Source organism: Argiope bruennichi, chromosome 8 (genome assembly GCF_947563725.1).
Source record: "Argiope bruennichi chromosome 8, qqArgBrue1.1, whole genome shotgun sequence".
NCBI classification, from domain to species: Eukaryota; Metazoa; Arthropoda; class Arachnida; order Araneae; family Araneidae; genus Argiope; species Argiope bruennichi.
The window spans coordinates 122,832,151-122,853,214 of record NC_079158.1 but is presented as its reverse complement, the minus strand read 5'-3'; the positions used below and the strand labels follow the sequence as shown (position 1 = coordinate 122,853,214).

Genomic DNA, 21,064 nt, shown 5'->3' with positions numbered 1-21,064 from the left:
AAAAAATGAAGAATGAATATTAAATGGGAATAAAAAGTTTTTATTTCTTAAAGGTAAATATGTATTAATCCTTAATATGTGTATGTATGTAAATATGTATTAATCCTTAATATGTGTATGTATGTAAATATGTATTAATCCTTGATAAAGGATCTTAATGTTATGTGAGTTGCATGATTAATTGTCCTTCCTTGTAAACTCCACGAATCATATGCAAGTATCAAGCATAACTATATATGGAAAATATATTCCAAATTAGTAATTTTATTTCATTAAATTTATTAATCAATCAAAATTCAAATAGTCAGTATTCATATGCAAGTATAGTGAATTAAGAAGCATTGGGGTGTTGAGAAGATAAAGTAGAAGTACTTTTATTTTGCCTTTAAAAACCAAGTAGGCGAAAAAATAATATTTTGTCGTGTCATTTACATTTGGCACACCACTGACTTACATATGCTCGAAATCCCTCAGATATGGGGGATGAAAAACTTCCGCTATAATTGCTGGTTCTCGCTATCTAGTGGTGTGAAGTAGCTCTCCTCTACCGATATAGAGATGTCTCTCCTACGGGGAGGGTTGTATTGAGGCAGGTGATGGCCCTTAAGACTCAATCATAGTCTCCTCCTATACTGTGGCGCCGTTCCGATCATTCAATATTTTCACGTACTTTCAGACGGATCGACAGGTCTGTTTATTGTTACATATGATTGAAGCATTGCTAGCGTAAAACTAACATTTCAAGAGTTGTCTGACATTTTCCTTATAGACGGCTCAGCTACTGTCACCAGAGCTTGGAGATTTTCTCCCCTTTCGGGATTAATCTATTTGTTAATCATTCTGCTGATAGTTTTACTTTCTCTGTCTTATGCGCCACTTCTTACGTAATTGTTAGATTTGTTGCTAAAGAGGAAATATAGGAATAAGCAGAACCACTATATTCGAATGTAGCTATAAACTTTGTTTCCCCTTGATTTAAAAGGGAAGAAATGCTTTCTTATATCCTCCTTTTCATTTTCAAAAGGTCGTATTCATCTTAAAACCAGATTCTTCAACAAGTCACAAAAAATGAAAGACATCAGTTTAATTCATTAAAATCTTTGTTAACTTTTGATAGTATTAAAAATATTGAAATTTTTGACAAATGACACTTTTTATAGCCATTGTAAAGTAATATTTATAAAATAAGATGATCATGCCAATTTTGAATAAAGGAAAAGAATTTTGTAAGCTAAGCTGTTCACCTGAACAATAAGAATTGTATTTTAAACCTCATCATCTACTCTGCTCTTGATGAGATTAATGACCTCACGCACTTATGATCTCAAAAAATTAATTTGAATACAATTTGAATTTATCTCCTTGTGCTTTGTTTAAACACATGCTTAGAAAAGAGTGCATAATATGTGTAGTTCACTTTATGTACAATAATTTTAAGAACATTAATTGTATTTTTTATTTTATGTGGAACTTCTAAAATCGTTTAAATGAAAATAGCATAGAAAATATAATTAAATCTTATGATTTGTCAGTTGGAATTTAGCTTTGTCGTAAATATAAGAGGAGCTGTATCATTAACTTAGGCAAAATTATTATAAATTATGTTTTTCTTAGATTCCAAAAAGTCCGTTAAGAAAAAAATGGTCTTATGGAGACTTTTTGGTTCCAAAAAATAATTAACGAGTCGCCTGTGATCGATATCATCACTAAGCATTGCCGAAATTCTTATTTGTGGCTTTTTCCGTGTAAAAAATTATTCTTAAATAAATTTCATAGTAAAATTCTATTAAAGGAACAAATTTAGTGGTATAGAGCTTTTCTTAACAACAAAATTAAAAATAAAAGAGAAACTATGTTGTACATTTATAAGGTAAAACTAATGTTTTGAATTTATATCTATTATAAAGCAAACACCTTTTTTTAAACAAAAAAGAAAATAATCCAATTTATATTCTTTAGTTACGTTAGATTTCTTTTTCCTATTTTTCCTGAAATCTATAATTTTCTAAATGTCTTAAAATTGCAGTTTTATTTCCTAAAAATCCATCCGAACTTTATTTCAATCTCTTTAAATGTGATTACATAGTTATTACATAGTTAATTTTATTAAATTTGAAATAAATACACTTTAAAGTGGATAATTTTGGTTAAAAATCAGAACACAGATATGTACGAAATATTTTAAAGTTCAAATCTCAAGTAATAGGCTTTTATAGTTTATGCAATATCGCACATTCTAAATATTCTGATCTCTAATCTAAAAGAAAAGAAAATATCATTTTTACAACTTGTATTTCAATAACAAAAAATATCAATTAATATTCTTATCCTAAAATTTTTATTTATTTAACAAGAACAATAACAAACACCTGACACAAAACAATAATAAACTTCATATAATCTTTAAATTAAAAAAAAACATTTTTATGTTAAAATATTTTCCTTGAAACATTTAGCTTGATTGAAAACATTTAGCACAAAAATAAAATTGGTTTGACAATTTTTTTGAAAAAAAAATTATTTTTCTGAATTGTGTTCCTCTTAATAATACACCTACAAATGAAAGTTAGTTAAAGTTACCTTTTACAGAGAAATATCGCGAAAGGACGAAGAAATAACTTAATGATACAGACATCTTTTATTCTTTCAATATCATTGAAAAAATTTTATGCCGAAAAAAATTCTTATATTATAAACCAAGTGCCAATTTCGTTAGCCAATGGATTTTTCTCGTTTTTTAAATATCAAGCAAATGCTGCCTGAAACAATCATTAGAGTATTAACACATTTAACAATGCTATAAATGGAATTTTCATGGAACTTTATATGATGTCACAGTCACATTGCAAACATAATTGCGCATTTTTCTTAAGCTATACAATAACTTAACGTTCTTTATTTTCCAACTATAAATTCTGATATTTGAGCTGCGCATGATGTGCATCACGTTATCAAGAATCGATTTAATTTTCAACAACAAATATATATATATGACATTTTATTTAAATTATGATGATTTTTCATCTGAAAATATAGCATATTTTTATAATGCCTGATAGAGAGGTAATTTTTATTTATTTAACAAAAACAATAACAAACACCTGACACAAAAAAATAATAAAATTCGTATAATCTTTAAATAAAAAAAACATTTTTATGTTAAAATATTTCCCTCCGTTTAAACATTTAGCACAAAAATAAAATTAGTTTGACAATTTTTTTGAAAAAAAAAATATTTTTCTGAATAGTGTTCCTCTTAATAATACAAATGAAAGTTAGTTAAAATTAGATGGTCTAGATCTAAGATCTCCTCACTATGGGAGAAATCATTGGATTTGAACCATCTAATTTTTATGAAAAGTTCAAGGACGCAAAGGAGTACTTTTTCTTTTTATTTAGAATAAGTTGTTCCTCAATTGTGTCTCGATTCAAGATAATTCTGTAATTTTTCAGTATTTTTTGCAATAATTGTAATCATTCATAAACTAAATTGAAATATAGTCCCCAATGTCATTCATTTAACGCGAAAACTTTCGTCATTTTACGAAAGTTCGAAAAAGATAATTATTTTCAACGCAAACAATTATCTCCCAAACAAGCGATCGTAGAATTGATCAAATATAGCTAAAATTCGATGATTCCTTTCAGTAATAATTTTTATTATATATTTAGTTTTCGGTTGCGGTTAGTTCTAGTTTTTTGAAGTTTCCCACTTCGTTTGAAATTCTCAATACTTATAGTATCTGGTCGTAGAAGTGAGATCGCGAATTTTTTACTTCAAAAAGTAAGAGAATACTGTTATATATATATATATATATATATATATATATATATATATATATATATATATATATATATATATATTAAAAAGTCATTTGCATGGCAAAAATTTGACAGAAAAAGATTATAAATGCACCAAAAGGTTTTATTGCAATTTTTAGATAAAATATATAAACATTCAGCAATGCATGAAGTGTTCATTTGAAAAAAAAATATCTGCATGTTTTAGTAAGATCTTATGTTTTAAAATGCTTTTAAGGAATGCAAATTTGATAGCTTTATTACGGTTATTTTTATAAAATATATTTGTAAATTTAGTTAGGCTTATTTTCATCTATTTATTAATTCACATTTTTATAGAATCATTATAATTATAACAGTATTTTAATTCTTATGAATAAATTTTGTATTTAAATAGATAAATTTAAAAAAAATTCTGGTCGTTGAAACAGATCTAAATTTAGTTTAATTCTAAGGTTAATTAAATTTTTGAAAAATTTTGAATAAACCAACCTATTCTAAGTGACTTAAAATTTCATTTAGCATATTTTTATTAAATGTAAAAAAAATCTTTTAAAATATTTAGTTATTTTTTTGCAATTCTGAGTTAACAAAAATTTATTTTTATTTTAGGTCATGATGAGTCGACAATTTAAAGTACGATATTCAAAGGTAAATCGTAAAATCTTATTGCACCATTGGTTTCTTTGGCTGCCTTTGAATATTTAAGCTTTATTTAATCAAAATCATTTCTATAAACTGTATTTCAGTGGCCACCTTGGTCTTTGGATATTCCTGTTGAAAATGGAACAAAATTGGACGGTGTGCTCAAAGATGTATTAGGAGCTTTAAGTTATTCATTAAAATTTCAGTAAGTTATTAAATTTAGAATTTATTTAGAAAAATAAATAATTTTTGCAATTAGTTAAGTTTGAAATTCTTGAGATAAAAGACACTGATTATAAAAATAATAAATTGAGTTTTAGAATAGAAACACCAAAGGAGTTTTAAATGTCGCTGTCATTTTTATAAACTTTTGAAATATTTCTTAATTTTTACCTGTTTCACGAATTTAAAATAAAAATTAAAAATTTATTTCCAAATAATATTTTTTTTATTATTTTAATCATCAATTATCTAGCATATATTTTTAAAATATATACTAGTCACCTACTTTCAAGTTACTTCTAAGGGGTGATTATTGCAGTTTATCACTAAGTAACAAATTTTGCAAATTATTTTATATTGCTTTCTCTTAAACCGAAAAATGAATTGATTTGGAAAAATATATCTTCTGATTTTCTATGATAAGAATAAAGCAGTACATTGAAATGCGGTTTTGCTAACTATCTGGACTGAATAGGGATTTGCTTTCATCAATAATTTTTTCAAATGCATCTGCATGGGTTCAGAAACAAAACAATAGTGAAAATTGTTCTTTTACTACCCATTTAAAAAAATTCCTTTTAGGAAAAACATATGAATAAGAAGAAAATTTCATTGTTATTCTAATTGTGAGGAAAAAACATCCATGGCATTGTTGACGAGACGAAATTAATCAGATTATAGCATGGAGAATTGTATTTTTGAGTTTGAGTATTTCTGTAAAGTTCTCACAATTTTGGTTCATTCGATTTTTTTTTAATTACGCACAAATTTCTCATATTCTATAGATGCGGATTGCTGTTTCTTACTTTCTAAAGAGAATAATTTCTTGAAAAAACTATTTGATTTGAAAGAATGCAAATTAGGTTGACGACTGTCAAATATTATGAAATAAATGAAATTTTAGCCGGTGAGTACGTTAAAAAGTCAATTTTTTGTGAAATTTTATTTAATATTCTTAATATTTGAACACGTTTCATTATAAAATCTCTAGAATTTTGTTCCTAACTTTATTTTTTGGGAGGTTACACTGAATTTTATATTTGGAATTACGTACGTCTCAATACTATTTTACATCTTTAGATGCTATTTTCTGGAATTCTAATTCTTGATAAAATTTTCTTGGGAAAAACCGCCTTTATTAAAATCTAATGCATTTTTTTTGTCAAAATTTAGTATAATAATTTCACAATATGTTCTACAGCACCTGAAGTATAGAATAAATAATATATTCATTCAGAAATATTTTATAGTATTTTTAGTACTTCAACATAAGAAAAAAATTGAAAATTTCTTATTATTTATCACTCGGATCCCAGTATTTAAGGAATGGATAGAAATACAGCTTACTTTTTAGTTCTGGAACTAGATAATGTATTTCTAAAGCTATCTGTAAAATCTTAATAATTTTGATAATTTGATGAATCTCTAAACTAAAAGATTTTTTATTTATACTTCATTTCAACCAAATGAAATACCTTTTTACCAATATTTAAAATAACATTCGCCTCTTAACTAGTATATTTTGATTCCATAGATTTTTAAAAAATTTTTTATGTACAATAAAAAGTACAGCTATTTTCGAACATTTTTCAAAGAATCCTTCCTGGATGTAATCATATACATTAAAAAGTATTTACTTTTTAAATTAAATATTTAAAAGCATTACAACTTTTTTAGAGATTTTTAAAAATAATTTTTGTTGTGGAAGGATGAGCAGAATTTACTTGGCACCAAAAAATAAAATTCTATCTTTTGACAAAACCACTGTTAATATATATATATAAAAAAAGGGAAGTCAATTCTATTTCGAACAATCAGTTTACAACAGATTAAAAATGATTTCATGAAAATGAGTATAATTAAGTCAGATGTTTCTTTGAATTTTTGTTGTTAATAAACTGAAGTTCCATGAAAATTATTTTTTTAATTTGCAAAGTAAACAAATAATCTACAAAAAAAAAATATATTATGGTTGAAATGAAATTCCAATTATTATAACATGACGTGAATTTGATCGAAATGATTCCGTGACCAGAAAGTTATATCTTTAAAACCGAAAGGGGAAAAAATTGCACAGGATTTCAAAATAGATAAGGAAGATGAAAATTCTCTTCCGGTCCTTTTTATGAATGAAACTCTTTTCACTTTTTTTTTTTTTTTTTTACATGAGGGAAACTGAGTTCGATGGCATTTCTCAGAAAATATACTATCAAGATGAACTTCGATAAGTTGGCGGTTTCCTTTTAACGACAAATTGATTGCATGGCAAAAGGAAATGCAATAAAAATTGACGTAAGAAGTAAAATATAAATAATAATAAAAATAGTAATATGAATGTAATAATAAAATGTAAAATCTTAAATTCGCTGAAAAAAAAAATAAAACCATACTCATTTTTCAAAAAATAATATTAGACTTTATTTACGAAGAGCTCTTTTATGTGCAAATGCTTGAAATTTCAAAACTCAAAAGGTATTCTCAACCTTCAATGTTTACTATTTTTATGAGACACAATACAAATCAGATTACATAAACATATGCATTGAAAAGAATTTATAGTTGTGCTTTCCTAAAGGAAGAAAGTTTTACACTTATCTCTCCTAGATGATAAATAAATGATCCTCGATCTTGGGGACCATTTAACGACTTGGCAACACATTTGACTACAAAAATGAAAGTTCCATTCATTGCTGGAATTTCGACGATATCTCGATTAAAAGCAATATCCTTTTACACGGTTCTTTGCCCTTTCATATAAATTTTAAAAATCCGAGAAACAAAGCTGAAGGGAATGAGTCGTCGAGTCGAGTGAGTAGCTAAGCGAAGTCTCTTTGAAGTGTTGATCTGCGGCGAATTCTCTCAATGAGCTTTGGGCTCTTGTGGTTGTTTAACAACTATTTGCTGCTTGCACGTTGCTGTTTACTGCAAGTGTACGCTTTGACTTGTTTTGCTATTGTGTATTCGTGTAGAATAAAGTTCATTAACCCTTACTGATTTTATTGGTCTTTTTTTGCAAGTTTTATTTCCGGTATTCAGTTTGCGTTCTATTTCCCATACTCCCGTTATATATATATTTGTTAATTTTCCCGTAGTGGTATTCAGTGGCAACTCAAACTGAAAGTAGAAATCTACGAAAGATTACATCAATAATGAGTGATGTAATACAGGATTATTATAGTGGGCAACCCCCTCCCCCTTTTTAAAAAAATTTCTTTGCCAAAATTTAGAGATTCCACAAGATGATTGAAATTTCTCTTGGAGGGAGAAACCAACCAGCAAATATTCAATAAGATTAAAATTTAAAATTGTTTTAGAGTTCATAGATGTTGTATGGGTTAAAAGAGAAGTTTTTCAAGACTGTATTCTTGGTAATAAAAATTTAGATTCCTTTGACGAAGATTGCCAGATAGAGCCAAAACATATAATGTTTAGATTCTTAGGTTTTTTTTTCGGAACTAGCCAAAATCGCTTCCATTCTTAATTATAAATCGGTTGAATTTAGCTCAGAACAGTCAACGAGGAAGTAACTACAGAATCCTAAAAACTGTTTACAAAAATCAAGAATATATCCAAAGGTTACTTTAAAGCACTCTAAATTATGTGATTGTTTTTTTTATTTCATTCATATAGTAAAATGTTATTTCATTTTGGGAAAGGGTGCTTTTAATAGAACAGTGATTAGAGTCAATTGATTTATTCGCACGAAAGTTCAGAGACACCCAAAAATATACAAAGTAATGCCTTTTGCAGTCGTCAAACGCAGATTTCGCTTAATGACAAGAATATTAAATGTTTATTTTTAATTACTTGCTTTTAGATATTGTTAGATTGCTAAGTTCCATTTAATAAAAAAAACTCATTTTATACCCATATAATCCGTCATTTATTTTTATATGAATGATTATGAAGGGTTTTTTTTACTCTAAATATAAAACTCTAATTTTTCTAATTTTTATTTTAGTTTTTTTGCGATTATTAAAATAGATTATTTTATTTTTTCCCCAAAAATAAAATAATCCGTTTTTTTCTTCTAATTTTTATATTAATTAATTCGCGTAAAATTTCCTTTTTAATATTTATTTGTAAATAAGGGTATTTATTTTTCACAAAAACATAACTTAAAGTGCTCTTTATCTAAATTTCCTATTTGCTTAAAATTTTTTCTTGTTTTCTATTAAAAGTTATTTTACGTGACTTACTTTCCTCCCTCGCAGATTTGAAATACGGCCTCAAATCGATCATCAGTATGGATCGCTGCAACCAGATGGTAATTTCAGTGGAATGCTTGGAGCTTTACAAAAAAAAGTATGGCTGTTTTTCGATTTATTTGATTGAATTGTTAAAAAACTTAAGTCTTAAAGAATTCGAGAAAGTTTCTTAAGGATTTTAAATTAACGAATCCAACACACTTTTCAAAGGGGCACATCAAAAAAACATAAGTAATTTTTAAAAAAAAATAAATGTGAGAAAGTGTTAAAAAGTGAAAACAGTTCATATAGAAAATTAATCAAAGATTTGATTGAAATTATTGTGAAATTTATTTCAATTTTTTTAAATTTGAAAGCAAAAAAAAAAAAAAAAAACATCAACTAAATTGATTATGTTAGTAAATTCTATCAATAAGAGAATATTTTCATCAAATTATAAATGAAGATAAAATAAACCTTCTAATATTCACAATGTAAAAATAGAATAATTTACTGTTCTGAGTACATAATATAAAACTGCAAATGAATAGTTTTTATTAATAAACATGAAATGTTTGGAAATGGTATTCAGAACAGTGCCTCTTATTACTCTTATAATTGAAAAATTAGAAGCTATCGCATTAAAAGTTTATTTATAACATGCAATATACAAATTTAAAAATTAAAATTTCAGTACCCAATACATAAACACTGAACTCTGCAAATGATAATGAATTTTATTAATTTCAGAATATTGGAATTGCCACGTTTTTTCCAAAAAAACATTAAAGTGCTGTTTTTCATACTTCGTGTTGTTAAATAAAGAAGGCTCTTCCTTAAACCAGTAGGAGTACTCATCTCTTGACTTTCTCGCATGTTTCCACAATATAGCTCATTTTTCGGTTCAACTTCATTCTGTAATGAAGAAAATAATAATGTATTTAGAAACTTTCGGAGGATTTGATGCATGGTTTATCACTAATCCAATATTTCAGTGCAAAGATTGCATGCTAAAATTCACTGCTTCCGAGTTTTTAAATTACCGCTTTCATACATTACGAATCGTCAGGTCAATAGGCAGTAAACTCGACAAAAAAACTCGATCTTGGTTTAAAATTCCACCCACATCTACAATTTTGGTAATGAATTCAAAATCCAGATTTCAGTGAACTGGACAGACGGACTTTCTTTCGAAGGAGCTCTCTCGAAATTTGATAGGTATTTTTTGCCAACGGATTCTAAAACCCTCCGTGTTTTTGCGCATGGGTTAGGATGGGTTTATTTCTTCAAAAAAGGGTGAGAGGAAAGATGGAAGCAGGAGATGTTCACATTTAACAATGAAGTAAACTCGGATTACTCGCAGTCTAAGCTAAAATAAAATAATCGGGTCAGAAACGACACGATACTTCGTATCCACGAAAAATAATAATCATGTCTGGAACCCCGGTCTCAGAGTGATGAATTCCGGAAATACCTTCCTCGTCTCACCCCTTAGTGAGATAGAATCGTCGAAAAGAGGTCGTACTGTAATGAACAGCATCTAGAATTTTGAGATAAATAATTTATACCAAATTTTAATTTTTTTAGATCGCTACACTTTTCAGTTATTGTGTTTACAGACAAACTAACAGAAATGCATTCAAACCACATATTATAAATTCAAACAAGTCTTAAACGAAATCTCGCCGTTGTACTATATTTTTTGATAATTTAATACTTTCGCTTTTAAAGCTTCGTATCTGGTCAAGCAGAAGAAACACTTTGTGATTCAGATCCTCAAGCTTTTCCTAATCGTTACCTTATTGATCTCTGAAAAATTTTGCAGCTATCTTTGAAAATTGCAAAATCTTGGGACTCCACTTTATGTGTTTATAAATAGATTCTAATTGTTGTTTAAATATAAAACTATGCTAGATGTTTTGTGTTTCATAAATAATTGAATCTTGATTGCAAAACTTTCGATGAATGAAAAACAAGCAAGAAATATTTATTGATTAGTAATAACGCTGTTTGTTAATTAACATGTAAGATAAGCTGAGACTACGAGCGAAAATTCAACGTCAAATTGTATAAAACAGTCCTATCTTGAAACCAATTCTTCCTTTAAAATATCTCCCATATGCTTTTTAAGTCAAAATAATTAACAATTCATTTCCTAAAAATATTTATAATTGTTTGGCCTTTTATTCATTGAGATTCCTTTCATTCATGTCTTTTCAATTGAAAGGATAAAAGTTTGATCTTCGAAATTATTTAAAAATTTATGGAGGTTTCTGTTTTTTAGCAGTTTTTCCTTTAATTTCTTAGGAGGTTGATATAGCTGGTCCTTTCGTTGCCTCTGAGCAAAGAGCGATGGTTACAGATTTCACTAATTGCTTGGGATTTTCAAAACTAGGAATCATCACTGGCATTAAGTCTGCGGACAGGAACATGTTCCTTTATGCCAATGTGTTTTCTTGGCAGGTAAGTAAAATGAGCAGAAAAAATTTGTTTACTCTGCGTTTTAGAAATTCGGCACAGACTGTATAATCTATCAATTCTCACGATGACTCTTTTAGTGTATATGCAGCTTCGTTTAACTTCAAGCAGACAAAACATTAGTACGTTTCAGTTACCTTTTACAGTGAAATATCGCTAAAGAATGAAGAAATAAACTTAATGACACAGACATCTTTTACTCTTTCAGTATCATTGAAGAAAACTTTATGGTGAAAAAAAATTATTATATTATAACCCAAGTGCCATTTAATTTCGTTAGCCAATGGGCTTTGCTCGTTTTTTAAATATCAAGCAAATGCTGCCTGAAACAATCATTAGAATATTAACACATTTAACAATGCTATAAATGGAATTTTCATGGAACTTTATATGATGTCGCAGTCACATTGCAAACATAATTGCACATTTTTCTTAAGCTATACAATAACTTAAGGAACATTTTTGTCGTTATCCCATCTACCTTGTTACAAATGTGTTTATCAAATCAGTGATAGAATCAGTTATGATGTTATTTTTTTATTATTACCCCAAGAAAGTTTTATCATGTGAGAACATGATGTTGTTTTGGGTAGGGGTTTTGAAGCTCAAAATCGCGTAGGCAATGAATAAAGCATAAATGGCAATTTTCATCATCATCTTTTAATCGCATATATTTTTTTTACCTGCTTTTACCAGTATTGCATTATTATTATACATGCTTCTTTGAAAGCAGATACATTTTAAAAGGTTGACCTGCTTTTACCAGTATTGCTTTATTATTACGTATGCGTCTTTGACATCAGATGCGTTTTTAAAAAGGTTGACGTAGAACTATGACATCATAGCTGTTATTTCATCTCAAAATCGGTCGAGCTCCAAAACTTTGTTTGCCAGTTGGAAAAATTGAAAGCTAAAGTTAAAAAAATTATATATATATATATATATATATATATATATATATATATATATATATATATATATATATATATATATATATATATATATATATATATATAGAGAGAGAGAGAGAGAGAGAGAGAGGGATAGAGACCGATAGAGAATTCTCGTGATTGTTTCAAACCGGTATAAAGTGGTTAATGACTTAAATTAATTAAAACAAATAATGACTTAAAAAATAATAATGTTCTCACATGATAACTTGCAATTTGTGATCGTAGATTTCATTTTAGTTTTTCTTCAGTTTTGTATATATATATTTTTAAAACATGTCCTCATAACTCTTTTATTATCCAATGAACTCTACATACTTTCTTCAAGTTGTTATGATTTGCGAGATCGCCATATCCTTTTCCCATCGAGCATGTTTGAAAAATTATTGGACGGCAAATGCAGCGTCATCCATAGTCATCATGGACTAGTGCTGATGTGACAGACAAAGTGCAACCGTCACATGGAACTCTAACCCACAAAATGGCATATGGCATCTGTACAACTACGTTTACATTCAAAATCGTGGAGAGTGTAGCGATTATTATTGTAGTTGCATCATTTCACATGTGAAATAGTTCTTTTGCACTTTGTGTAATCTGCGATTTTGAAAATTCAATAAAATAAATATATTACCTGAGTAAATTCTTTGACAAAGAGTTTTATTCCTGTGAAATAAATTCTTCTTGATATTATATTTTGTTTTTCACCAGTATACAAAGATTTTTATTGAACAAATTTTAAAGTGAGAGAGATAGGAAAGAGATGTAGTGACAAAACATTAGTAATTTTTTTTCTTCATATCTTCTTTTCAGCGTAATCTTACTTATAGATCGAATGGAAATTTTGGTATTCAATTATTATGAATTTTCTTTGACATACTTTGTAGATTATTTAATAATTAACCCATTCCTATTATATTTACATTGTATATATACAGGGTGGTCAAAAAAAAACTTCCCCTATATATGAAACCCTAGCGGCCTATCCGCTCAACCAATCGAACCAAAATTTCAGACATGGTTGTTTGAAGGTATGCGCTGGAGATTGTGATGATTCTAAACAACTCAGAGCTCACGGTTACGGTTACAGTGAGATAATTTCGAAATTTTCGAATGGCAAAACCCACTTTTTCCTTGCGCAAATTGACACGCTAATCGTTCCAACACCATTTGTGGTTTTTCAATACGCTGATCAATTCAAGTAAAAAGTGGGTGTTGCCATTCGAAAATTTCGAAATTATCTCACTGTAACCGTAACCGTAAGCTCTGAGTTGTTTAGAATCATCACAATCTCTAGCGCATACCTTCAAACAACCATGTCTGAAATTTTGGTTCGATTGGTTGAGTGGATAGGCCGCTAGGGTTTCATATATAGAGGAAGTTTTTTTTTGACCATCCTGTATATATATATATATATTCCAATGCATTATTTCGGAGAATGCTTTTATAGAGGTGCTAGATTAATTTTTCAAAAAATCTTCCAAATGCTAATATTTCATTTTTGTTCTAATATGATAATTTCTTTTTTGTAGCAAGGCTAAATAATGATATTTTTGCTATAAAGTTCAAACAATCAAATCAAATTTTTAATAATTAAATTACTAATAGCTTGTTCTAGAAATCTATGCACAATTTCAAATGCTATCTTAAACTTTCTTATAGGTGTAATATTATTGTTTTTGATTGAGAATGAATAATTTGCGCCCTTTTCTACCATAAAAAATTAATTTCTGTTGGTTTAAATTTTACTAATAATAATTTTGAAGATAATAAAATTGATTTTTTGCAATCGACATGCAACTTGAGTATTTTTTATAAAAGCTATTGCAGTTTACAATGAAATTATATAAGTCACTCATAAATTTTCTACTGCATTTTAGGTATGGCTTTCTCTTTTAATGACCATCATTGGCCTGGCGTTTGTTGCAGCTTTGATTTACAACGTGACTGTCAAAGGCTGGAAAGACGATCAAGTATCATTACTGTCACGATATTTCTGGGTATTTTGGAGCTATCTGATTGGTCATGGTAAGAAATATGTAAAGCTCTGCACAAGATTATACAAACTAGAATTCTCCTTCTTTATTTAGCTTATATTGTTGTCGAATATTCAACTCTTACTTTTGAAAACATTAATAATAAATTGGTAAATTCAAATTAAAATAAATTTTTTTAGATATTTTTGTTTTTATTAAAAATTAAAAATAACATTTGCAGTCAATAATACTCTTACGAAGATTCTTACTTTGCTGTATCTTGATTTTAGATGGCGGCACCACTAATCACTGGGCTCTTGTTCACATTTGGAACTTGCAATCATTCCGAATTCTCTTGGCCGCTTGGTTGCTCGGACCGGTCATCAACTCTTTGTTCTCCTTTCAAGGAAGTATAACATCCACTTTCGCCATAACAAAGATGAGACCAGTAATTGCTGACCTCGATGAGTTGACCAAGAAAACTAGCATCATACCTGTCTTAAGCAGAGGATCAGCGGTCCAAATCTGTTTCATGGTGGGTTAAAACTACTAATGTAAAATTCTATTAACGACAAAATCTTTATATTCGTGTAAATAAAATAAAAAGAAATTTCTTTTGAGAAAATTTTAATTCAGAGAGTGTTCCTTTTGACCATGGCGCAGTAGATAAGTTCTAAATCATTAGACAGACATATACTTTGAATCGGAAATTAGCTATAAATGATAAAATTTATATTTTGAGTAGTTTTAACAAATTAATGTATTATTAAAAAATTACTAATTATAAATTAATGTTAAATCTTTACATTTCTTTGGAGTGTGTAAAATGAATGTATTTCGTTTGAATGGAACTATTTTTCCCATAATTTTCACAACAAAAACAAAACGAAAATGTATATGATTCTCTTCCCGCAATTATTAAGGATTTTAATATTACAAAAGTTTGGATTTTTAAAGAATGTTACTAAATTCAAATTGCACTTTTCTTTTTTGACAAGTGTCATAAAGATAACATTTTTTATTGTCATAAGAGCTGTAAGAAATTTGTGATGTTTCTCTTTCGAAAATATTTTTCTGTTATAAAATTAAAGCCACAGTTTAGAAGGGAAAAAAATGAGACGTAACGGGTAGATTTTTGATATGAAAGCCGAACATGTACTTGTAAATAAAAATAGGAAGGAATGCGATGTATTAAAATAGCGCAATACTTATATCACTAACTTTGTATCATTATTCATTTGTATCACTTCCCTTCCTCAATCATTGTAGTTATTTATTACTTCATTTATAAATACAAACCTCGTTAATTGTTATTTCTTAACCTCGTTCATTGTAGGTTTTTATTACTTAATTAATAACTACAAACCTCATTCATTATTACTTCTAAACCTAGTTCATTGTGTTTATTTATTAGTTAATTAATGTTAATAAAATGATTTCACTTGATTCTGATTGTACCAAATTTATCATCAGCTAATCCTTCTATCACACAGGCGAGTCCAGACCATACACATCTATGGAAGCGAATGAAAAATAACATGATCATATTTTCTCCTGAAACAGTGGAAGAAACCATGAAAAAAATCGAGAAAGGCACCCATGTCTTGATTGTCGATTACATTTATGCCCTGACACTGGCTTCTGATTACGTAAAGAGAAGAGGTCGGTGCACGATTCAAGTGGAAGAATTACTGTTTTGCCAAAACTTTATAGCTTTAGGCCTCCGTAAAGGTATACCGCGTAAAACACTGAAGAATATCAATTTGAGGTAAGTTCAACCTCCATTAATCTTGAAATTCTTTAATTCTTCTTTAAACAAAACAAATGAATTAGATAATAATTGGATTACGCACAATCATGATGATGATGCAATTCATTTACTATCATTGCAAATCAAATGATGTACGATCAAAACTCGTTTAAAGAGCACCACACATCCCGAGTGATTCGCGCAGCCAGCAAAGCAAAATGTAAAAAAGTGACTCCTTTAACGAGCGATGTTTCGCTGAAAGAATGTCTAAGAATCAGCCCGTGTTGAACATTTGTTTGAAGAGTACCCTTATATATGCATGGAAGAAAGTTTTGCCAGAATAGCGTTAACGAATTCAGAATAGTTTGGCTGAATTGTGTAAGAGGCGGCTCCGAGAGGTTTGAGAGAATGCATGTGGAGTCTTAATCGATGAGATTACGCCACTGATTAAGATTATAGGTTAATAGCAATGATATAGATAAACTGCATAAAGAACATAACTAGGAACTTATGGAGCGACATTCTGTGTCATAGCAAAAAGCTACGGAGGAGATTTGGTCAGGATTAGGGGAAATAATAGACCCAACAGAGCAACAGCCTTCCAATGAAATAAAGAAGACGCTGAAGGCATTAGAAAGGATACATTGCGTCATTCATTGAGAAGCATCATCCTACTAAGTCAGTAGGTTATGAGCGGTAAAAATTCATTTAACGATAATGCTGAGTCTAATTTTCACCAAATTTTGAAACTTTATAAGAGATAAATGTATTTAGAAAATTGTCTTGCTAAAAAGCATGCATTATATATAGTAAGTAATGTAATTATAAATTTGTGTGCGTACTTCTTTCGCATTTTCCGATTTTACATGGATTCCTATGGGAAAAATTGTTTTACTTAACGAATATTTCGCATTACGCGTAACGAATTATGCTTTTTAACCGAGGTTCTACTGAATTGAATAAAAATCATGTATGCAAGGTAATTCAGAACTTACATATCAAATTTTAGGGCATGAGAATACACTGTTCCATATATATTTTTGTCAAAGCATGATATTTTGGAAAGCATGATTGCAATGATGCGTTCAGATATACTAAGTACTTATACATGGCTTTCGTGATGAAAGGTAATACACAATTATTTTAAAATCACAAGAAATACTTCGATACTATGTTAGGCATATAAAAACAAGTGGGATCTCAATTACCAAAAATAGGTAAATACGGAGGGCTTAATATCGGTGAATTAAAATAATGCTAGATGAAGACATTTATGGCCAAAATTTTGAAATAGAAATAAAATTATTTTTAGTCATATGAAAAATAGGACTGTAAATAAACTATTTTGAGAATTAAACTGAACCTAGACGTTAGACCTATCGTACACTGAATGTTTTTTCGCTTCGTTTTGAAAACGAATAATATACTAAAATATTTTAGTTTGTAAGTAGTACGTGATTTGGAAGTTATTGAATTGTCAAATGAATCGCACATTTATAGTTTTTACAAAAGAAATAATTTAAAATAAATCTGAATAAATAATTTATAGAACTTATTTAAATATTAATTTATTACAGTTAAGAAAAAGATCTAAAATGTTCACTAATTTCTTGTATAAAAATTTCTAGTGTCAAACATTAGTTATTTGTGCTTTAAAACTAAATCTTTATCTGTTGGAAAATTGATTTAAATATTTTGTATCATATTTCTTTTCCAAATTTAGTTTATGCAACCTTATAAGACCTCTTTATAGGCAAAATCATGACATTCGATCTAAAAACCTCCAATTACCATTCCTTATATGTGAATTTTTTTTAATTAAGTCATATAATCAATGGAATTGTACCTTTGTACAATTATTTCTATTTAATTTCTCTACAAAAAATTAATTTTAGATTCTACATTTATATAAAAGTTTAAATCTAAATAATCACAAAATTATGATATCTTAAAATATCATCATTTTCACCGAATCAGATGTTTTGCAAGCTTGTCTGCTTTGTTTTCCAACAGATTAACCTACATTATACAAGCAAAGCTAACTGACAGATGGCTGAATCGTGTGTTTCCAAACTACACACACTGCACGAAGCAACCTCAAGAAGACATAAAACCTCTGAGCATCACGGATATCCTCGGCGGCTTCCTGATATGGGGTATAGGGATTGTCTGCTCGATTCTGTTCCTGCTCACGGAGATCTTTGAGAAGCGGAGAAAGAGGCGAGAAAAGAAATCCTCATCGGCCACATCGATTATTCCAAATGAAGACCTAGAGCGAAGAGCTGCAAAATATCGGCCGAAATTTATGAACTATTGCTTGTAATAGCTTGGAATGTAGAAGAATCATAGCGATAAAAAGCCACTCGAAAGTTAAATAGTAGAGTACTTTTTGTTAACTTATATACAGGGTGGCCATAAAATAACTTTCCCCGTTTGTAGGCATCTAAAGCTAAAACAAGTTTACGAAATGAAACCACATTTCATATACATACTATAAAAGGCATAAGGAAGATGAATTCCGCAGAAAAAAATGGTTCCGAAAGATGCTGATAAAGAAAATATTGGCGCTGCTGTCACGTAGGAACAAGGAACGCGTCTCACTTTCGTATTAATGTTTCTTGCCCGAATGGAAATCGACATTGACTGGCCTTGGAAAATATTGCGGGGAGATGAGGCTCATTTTTATTTTGATGGGTCTGTCAATACTCAGAACTGCCGTAATTGGTCTCGTAAATGTCCCATAGCGCCCAAGAAATGCCATTTCATTCCCCAAATGTGAGCGTGTGATGCGGTTTCACGGCCAATTTCATAATCTGAGAATACTTGTTGGAGAATATCATTCAAACAGGTTTTGCACCATTAATGGCGAGAAACATGGATAAATGCTGCAAACTTTTGTCATTCTGCAATTGCAGCAAAGGCAATGCTTGGATTTGTGGTGAAAGCTTATAAGCCCGATAACAGATGCGAAGAATGCGTGTTGCTTTTGTCTTGTGATCTTGTTACTCGGCTGCAAACCACAAGGTCCCAGGTTCTATCCTCGCTCATAACAATCCGCTACAAATTCAATCATTTTTATGAAAGCTGGAGCACGACCACATATTCATCGTTCAGTACAGAGCCTTTTATGACAGTATTTTGGTACTAAGAGAATTATCAGTCAATATTTCAGATGAAATGGCCGCTCCTATCAGCGGACAACAGCCCTTTTAACTTTTGGCTGTGAGGGTATCTGAAATCGGAATGTACGCTGGTGGTGTTCCCAAACTGGATGACTTGAAACAGAACATAAGACGGACTGTTATGAACAACGAAACTGATAGTATACACGCAGCAGTAGAGAACGTCATACACCTTATGCAATATATTGCACACAGAGAAGGTCAGCATAGTGGAAATGTTGCACGGAATCCAGGGGGCACTAATGTTGATGAATAAAATATAATTTTCTGTGAATTTCAGGAATTCATTTCATAACTGTACTCCTACAGCGCCAGTATTTCTCCTATCGGCAACTTTTAGCACTATTTTTTTTGTGTGGAATTTATCTTAACATGTTTTTCACAGTCTATATATGAAATGTGGTCTCATTTCGTTCATTCGTTTCAGCTGCAGATGCTGCTAAACAAAGAAAGTTATTTTATGGCCACCCTGTATAAAAAAACTTCAAATGTAGAATTTAAAAACAATGAATCACTATTAGAATGTTAAATAAAAGGACACCTTTTATTCTTATATATTAAATAAAATATAAATTACAAGTTGTACAATTTGTGTAATACTATACATGGGATAATTTAAACGCAATATATGTGCTTTTCTGGCCTGTCACTAAGCACTTCGAATATAACAGGTATATATATGCAGCAACCGACACATTAATTACAATATTAATGACAAAATAGTAATTTCTATTTTACGATTGATAGAGCATATCTACATTATTAATTTATATGCACATATTTGTGTCGTAAAGCTACCGATTCATTATATACATATATGTATATAAACCTCTGAATTATAAATCAGTTGTAAAGGTGGAAATAAAATTGCTATTGATATTGTAATCAATGCCTCTTTTGTCATATTTCTCACTTTATTGTTACGATGTATTTCCAGAGGATTCCTTGAATTGCAACTTTTTGCGCATTCTTTTACCGTATGTTTGATATCTCCCTCTCTCTTTTTAAAATGAAATTCTCTTTTAGACACTTTCCTTCTTTACTGCAGTTTACCTTTGATTTTCACTTTTTTTAAATAATTTTTTAAATATTTTTACTTATTTTTGATGTTAGCATATACACCTCTCATATTTTTATCTGTGCCTGTATTGCACTACTAATTATAATAATTTTAACTTTTTGCTGTTAGTGTTAGAGAACCTATCAGTCAATTGACTTGTAAATTTCATATATGAACGCTGCTCCAAAAAACCGCTATCAGATACATTGAGTCCTATTCTGTAACTTATTTTTAATTTATTATGCAACGTAAACTTGTTTCAAAAACTTAATTTATAGCTTAATTTAAACTCTGATTTCAAAATAAATTAATGTTAAGACTATAATGAAGCATAGAGAAGATAAACCATTTCCAAAGCCTTCTGAAAATGTTTAAATGCTCAACTGAATATGTACAACTGAAATCCTCAGAAGAGTATTTAAAAATGTTTAAAATATCTGAATATAATTTGCATGAATTTTTTGGAATTTATCAATAATGCATTAAATCCATGATACTGCGAAGAAAAATTTTTTTTTGAACATTAGTTTCGTAAAATTAGTTTATTCATTATTCTGTTTTATAATTATTTTATTTTTGCTGAATAATTTTCATAACTTTGGTATACACAAAATGAAAACATGAAGTTTGTGTTTTCAGTCTCTTGCGCATCTAGAAGGGGCTACGGTGACCTGGTGGTAAGGTCTCGGCTTCGGAACAGAAAGATTTCAGGTTTGAGACCTGATTTCACCGAAGAACCGTAGTGTAAGGGGGTCTGGTGCATGTTAAATCCGTCGAGGCCAAATGTCCTGTCGGTGTGGCGTGGAAGTTTGG

The 21,064-nt window shown here is 29.2% G+C and overlaps 1 protein-coding gene across 1 annotated transcript; it reads left to right on the top strand.

The window, feature by feature from the left end:
• Positions 1-3,688: 3,688 nt before the first annotated feature.
• Positions 3,689-19,538, top strand: LOC129981608 (probable glutamate receptor). Its single transcript, XM_056092517.1, has 9 exons — positions 3,689-3,784; positions 4,414-4,452; positions 4,551-4,651; positions 8,883-8,973; positions 11,163-11,318; positions 14,164-14,311; positions 14,550-14,794; positions 15,753-16,027; positions 18,023-19,538. The coding sequence occupies exons 2-9, from the start codon at positions 4,417-4,419 to the stop codon at positions 18,330-18,332; spliced, it is 1,362 nt and encodes a 453-aa protein (XP_055948492.1). The 5' UTR covers positions 3,689-3,784; positions 4,414-4,416; the 3' UTR covers positions 18,333-19,538.
• Positions 19,539-21,064: the final 1,526 nt, after the last annotated feature.

Excerpts from the sequence above, each read along its gene's own strand:
- LOC129981608 (XM_056092517.1), top strand. The coding sequence starts at position 4,417 with ATGATGAGTCGACAATTTAAAGTACGATATTCAAAG. Across the intron at positions 11,319-14,163 it reads CCAATGTGTTTTCTTGGCAG|GTATGGCTTTCTCTTTTAAT; the intron begins GTAAGTAAAATG and ends ACTGCATTTTAG. Across the intron at positions 14,795-15,752 it reads CGGTCCAAATCTGTTTCATG|GCGAGTCCAGACCATACACA; the intron begins GTGGGTTAAAAC and ends TCTATCACACAG.